The 4,639-nt window shown below is 33.4% G+C and overlaps 1 protein-coding gene across 1 annotated transcript in view; it reads right to left on the bottom strand.

Annotated features, from left to right (window-relative positions):
- LOC107610866 (probable leucine-rich repeat receptor-like serine/threonine-protein kinase At3g14840) overlaps window positions 1-4,639 on the bottom strand; it is a 41,817-nt gene that overhangs the window by 12,563 nt on the left and 24,615 nt on the right. The window contains exons 12-19 of the mRNA XM_021109250.1: window positions 4,372-4,443; window positions 3,574-3,636; window positions 3,348-3,404; window positions 3,211-3,249; window positions 3,026-3,072; window positions 2,502-2,884; window positions 2,214-2,409; window positions 1,644-1,775 (exon numbers count right to left, since the gene is read on the bottom strand). Of these exons, the coding sequence (XP_020964909.1) occupies window positions 1,644-1,775; window positions 2,214-2,409; window positions 2,502-2,884; window positions 3,026-3,072; window positions 3,211-3,249; window positions 3,348-3,404; window positions 3,574-3,636; window positions 4,372-4,443 (989 nt within the window). The remainder of the gene's footprint in view (window positions 1-1,643; window positions 1,776-2,213; window positions 2,410-2,501; window positions 2,885-3,025; window positions 3,073-3,210; window positions 3,250-3,347; window positions 3,405-3,573; window positions 3,637-4,371; window positions 4,444-4,639) is intronic.

Genomic DNA, 4,639 nt, shown 5'->3' with positions numbered 1-4,639 from the left:
TCTTACCCAAGCTTCACATAAGCAAGAGTGAACGTTTCTCTCAAGCTAATTGAATCCTAAAACATCAGAAATCACAGAAATTCAATATTCCCACTTAAAATTCGAAAATTGGGGGAAGATGAAGCTGAGAGTGAAATAGCAATTTGGTGGGAACGTCTGGACCATTGAGAATGATCTTCCAGATGTTGTAGTTGATCGACTGCACGAAGATTCTCATTCTCTCTTTCCAGTAAGAGTAGTTGCTGCCATTGAAGTAGGGAGGTCTGTTGTTGGACTGCCCTTCAGTGAGAGTGAAAGCCACGATGTTGGGATTCATGTTGTTGGCCATGGATCTTTACTCCAAGCTGTGAAGCTTGTCTTCTTGAGACCTTGCTCTTGATACCAATTGATGGTTCTAGTTGAACTTGAGAAGGGGGGGGTTGAATCAAGTTAGCTTAAAACTTTAAGTTTCAAACTCTGTTTTTGCTGTTGCTCGAGTTGCAGGAGATTATTTGAAATAGTCTCATACGCAGAAAATTAAAAGTGCAGAGAAGAGGAGAAAGAGGCCAGCATGTATCCTGGTTCGGATTCTTTGTGCCATGAATCCTACATCCAGTCTCCACCACAAACCATGGTGGAATTTTCACTATAATTCTCAGGTTACATACACCAATACTATTGAATTACTCCCTAATTCAACTAGTATCTACCCCTAAGCTTTCTTCACCAAAGCTTAGCAACCCAAAGTGCTATCCCAACTTGGAAGGGGAATCTACACAGATTCAATTCTCATCAAGTGCTAACCCAACTTGGCAAGGGGAACTAATCCTAGTTCATAAACCCAAATTACATCAGAAAAATAAACAGTGGCTATTTCTGCATCACTCTTGTCTTTTCTCTCTTGGCTTTTGATCCTCACATGATTGCCTTTTTCAAAGCAAAGAATAACACAAGACAGCCATAACAATAAATTAGAATTAAGCTTGAGTAGAAGAAAGAGATTTCAGCTCTATATTAGAGAAGGTGCTCTGAATTGGTGTGTGCTCTCTTTTCTTGACTTGAAATGATGGAATGAGTCTTCTTATATAACTTCAGCTAGGCTTTATTGTAGCTTCATCCTCTTTGCTTTTTCTTGCTGCCCGTTGGAGTGGTCCTTGATGACATGCAGTCCTTTCTTCATTTTGCTCCACCTCCCCTGCTGTCCGAGGAGCTCTCCCACTACCTCTGCTGTCCTTGGTGTTTCTTTCTTCCTTGGCATGTTCCTCTTTTCCATTCTGCTCCATTTCCTTGCTGCTACTCTATGCAAGTTTGTGTTTTGCATAACCACGATCCATAGCAGTGCTTTTGGTGATGTCCTTGCTTGCTTTCTCAGAGCCACACTTGTCCTTGCATGATACAGCTGTCCTCATATTGCTTTTAGCAAATATTTACATAATCATTTAATGTTGCTGAATGTGCTATGAGAAATTGTTGGACTCGGTTACTGCATTAAGGAACAATGTGAGCTTCATTTCTATTTGCTTTGATGGGCTGCTGCAATATAAGCTAGTATGCTTGGGCCTGCCATAATAAAGCACACATTAAACACTATTGGGCTTTCAACCCAATTGAATGTTTGTCATCATAGTGTAACCCAAAATCAAACTAGGCTTAACAAAAATTACCTCTTGAAGGAGAGTTTTTGTTTCCTAGGTAGCCCTTCCACCAAAGCACACTTAGTACTAAGATGATGATGATAATTACCACTGCAGCAACAATTCCAATCACAGCCCCTGTTGATATGCTACCTCCATTTTCTAAGCGATGAAGTATATGTTTGCTTGATTGTTAGTAGACAATTATTATTCACCTTACACAATTATTATATATTATTAATTATTTTACTAATTTTACATATATTAAAATTATATATTTATATATATTATATATATACCGGACAGGTAGGGATAAATATTATCTAAATCCGACCCTACCCAAGATTTTGTCTCAATAAAAATTCGCCCTGCACTAGGATAGATAACTACCCACTCTGAACAGATAGAAACGGGGATGCATATCTGCAAGTTCGGATATTGTTGCCATCCATGCCCATATTAGTCCAAAAGGCATGTACTCCTATAACATAGATTAAAACTAGTATATCCAAACATAAATAATCTTTAAATGTGTTAATTTTTAAAAGAAACTAACCAACATAATAAAATTGAAAAAGAAATCCAAAGAGAATAACCCACCATTCTCCACAGATATGGCTGATATAAGAGGACCATACACTGATTTCTTTGGGATTATGGTTGTCCCTTTTCCAGCCCAATAAAATCGAATCTCAATGGTATTATTAATGACAGCTGCTGTGTAAGCTTTTATGATTGCCTTACCGACACCTCCTGCTTCTTTTGCAATATTAAAATCCTTCTCCACCAACGTTCCCTACAAAGTCATGAATCACATTAGTAAAGTGATATAAAAACACAGAACAAATACAGTTAGATTCTCGCTCGAAAAAGTAGCAATATATATACCTGAATGTAGATGTGAAATAGACGCCTTCCAAGGCTTTTATAGGTTTGATCATTGGTGAACATGATCTCAGCAAAATGGAGCTTGACTTTGTAGTTTCCATTATGAAGGCAAAATCCATAGTAAGTTAGAGAAATAGGAGAAACTCGTGCATCGTTGTATAGTTGGTGATAAGCATCATTGGAAGAGAGGGCAGAAGTGTCATTTAAAGAGGCAGTAGAATACTCTGCTTCTACATCCATGTAGTCACCGGTGGTGCTAACTGCCCAGTTTTTGTTTTGACCTCTGTCGAACAATGCTGTCCCATCACGTCCATCTTCATCATATGTGATTCCCTTCACTTTTACTGATGATGTTCCTCCACAATTTATGTGGATAGAATTGACTGACACAACAACCAGAATAGATAAAAATTATTACTTCAAAACAGACAGAAGCTCTTGCTTTTCATGCTATTTTAATTATTTTTTTAGAAATACCAAAGGGCCTAACTTTTTATTTTAGATAATATAACCTGAAAACTCACCTTTAGGACAACCAGAGACAGAGCTTCTCAAACAAGAAACAATTCCTCTGATAAAATAACGGAAGCAAAAAAATTGACAAATTAAATTAGCATAATATAACCTCATCAGGGTGAGATATTTAATGTAACAAGCTATGTGAATGAAATATAAAATTGAACAACTATTTTCAGAATTCAAAACTTACGAATTGTTAATTGTCGGAGAGCTAGCAGCAAACAAGTTCCTATGGCACGAAGTAAGAGAAGCTTATCACTAAATTAGTACTTAAATAGAATCTTAATATTCAATAACTACAACTACAAGTACAGAAATAATACTTACACTTTTCCATATTGACACTGCTGATTATCTTTGTTGAAGTTGTTATATGAAAGATCTCTACATACAAGGCATATAATGAGTTTCTCATCAAACACACACTGTAGCAATCATTGAAGAAGCAAACTAAAATGATAATTATAAAGTGAAGAAAAAAATGACATATAATATGCACTGTGTTTAATTAATCCAACCAATAAAAAGTAGCATTTGATAAAGAAGTTATTACAAGCTGGTAGCATCACTCTTCCATGAAGGCACTGATCCGTTGAGAAGATTTCCAGTTAAGAATCTACATTGCAAGACATGAAGAAGATAGATGATCAACATAAAAGAGTCTACATTATGCAAATTTCAATTGAATCTAATGGATACTATATAAAAATAAATTATTATATATGAATATGTAATGAAATCACTTTTTCTAAAGTTTAATTTGACAAGAAACGACATATAATGATTATATTTTTAATATACTTCTAAAATAAGAGTATTTTTTTTGAGTGAATTTTTGCATATTATGTTATAAAATCATTTCTACTAAAAATTTAAGTTGATTGATAAATAATTATATTTCTAACAAAATAGACATACAATTATTAGAACAAAAGTGTTATTTATACATACACTAACAGTTTAATTCATTTTTAATATATATTTTATATTTCAATAAATAGATACAATTATTAGAATGAAAAAATTATTTGTACACTAACAATTTAATTCAATTTTGTATTTATATTTTATACTATTAACTGATTTTGGTGTATACTTAGTATAATTGCTATTAGAAATACTACCTATATCCAAATTCCAACTAATTTATTTGTCCTTTAATTTCTTCATAGTAAAATTACAATGGAACCATGGTTAAGGTACATCCATTATATTCTAAATGTATACAGGGTGATTTTTTTTCAGAATAGATGTTAAGCCAATTGATCTATCATTATAATTTATAAAAGTATGCTCCAAATTAGCATTTATACTATCTCCAAGTATCAAGCATGATAATTTTAATTATTACATGTAATTCACTTTTATAAGCTCCTTATAGGAAGGTGGAATTGGTCCAGTCAATTTGTTAAAGCTGAGGTCTCTGAAAAATGAATAATAAAAAATGTGTTAAATGCTACTATATTAAAGATTACCACCATGACCAAAAAAAAAAATTCACCAAAAGTAAACATTAATAGTTCTTACCATCTTAAAGCATACTGATGTAATTGTACCAATTTGTGATAAAAATTAATAGTAAATTATTTAATATCATTTTAATTAGACAAATTAGACAA

The sequence above is a fragment of the Arachis ipaensis genome, chromosome B08, assembly GCF_000816755.2.
Source record: "Arachis ipaensis cultivar K30076 chromosome B08, Araip1.1, whole genome shotgun sequence".
NCBI lineage: Eukaryota > Viridiplantae > Streptophyta > Magnoliopsida > Fabales > Fabaceae > Arachis > Arachis ipaensis.
The sequence above is the reverse complement of the archived record's forward strand: the minus strand, read 5'-3'. Positions and strand labels throughout refer to the sequence as shown.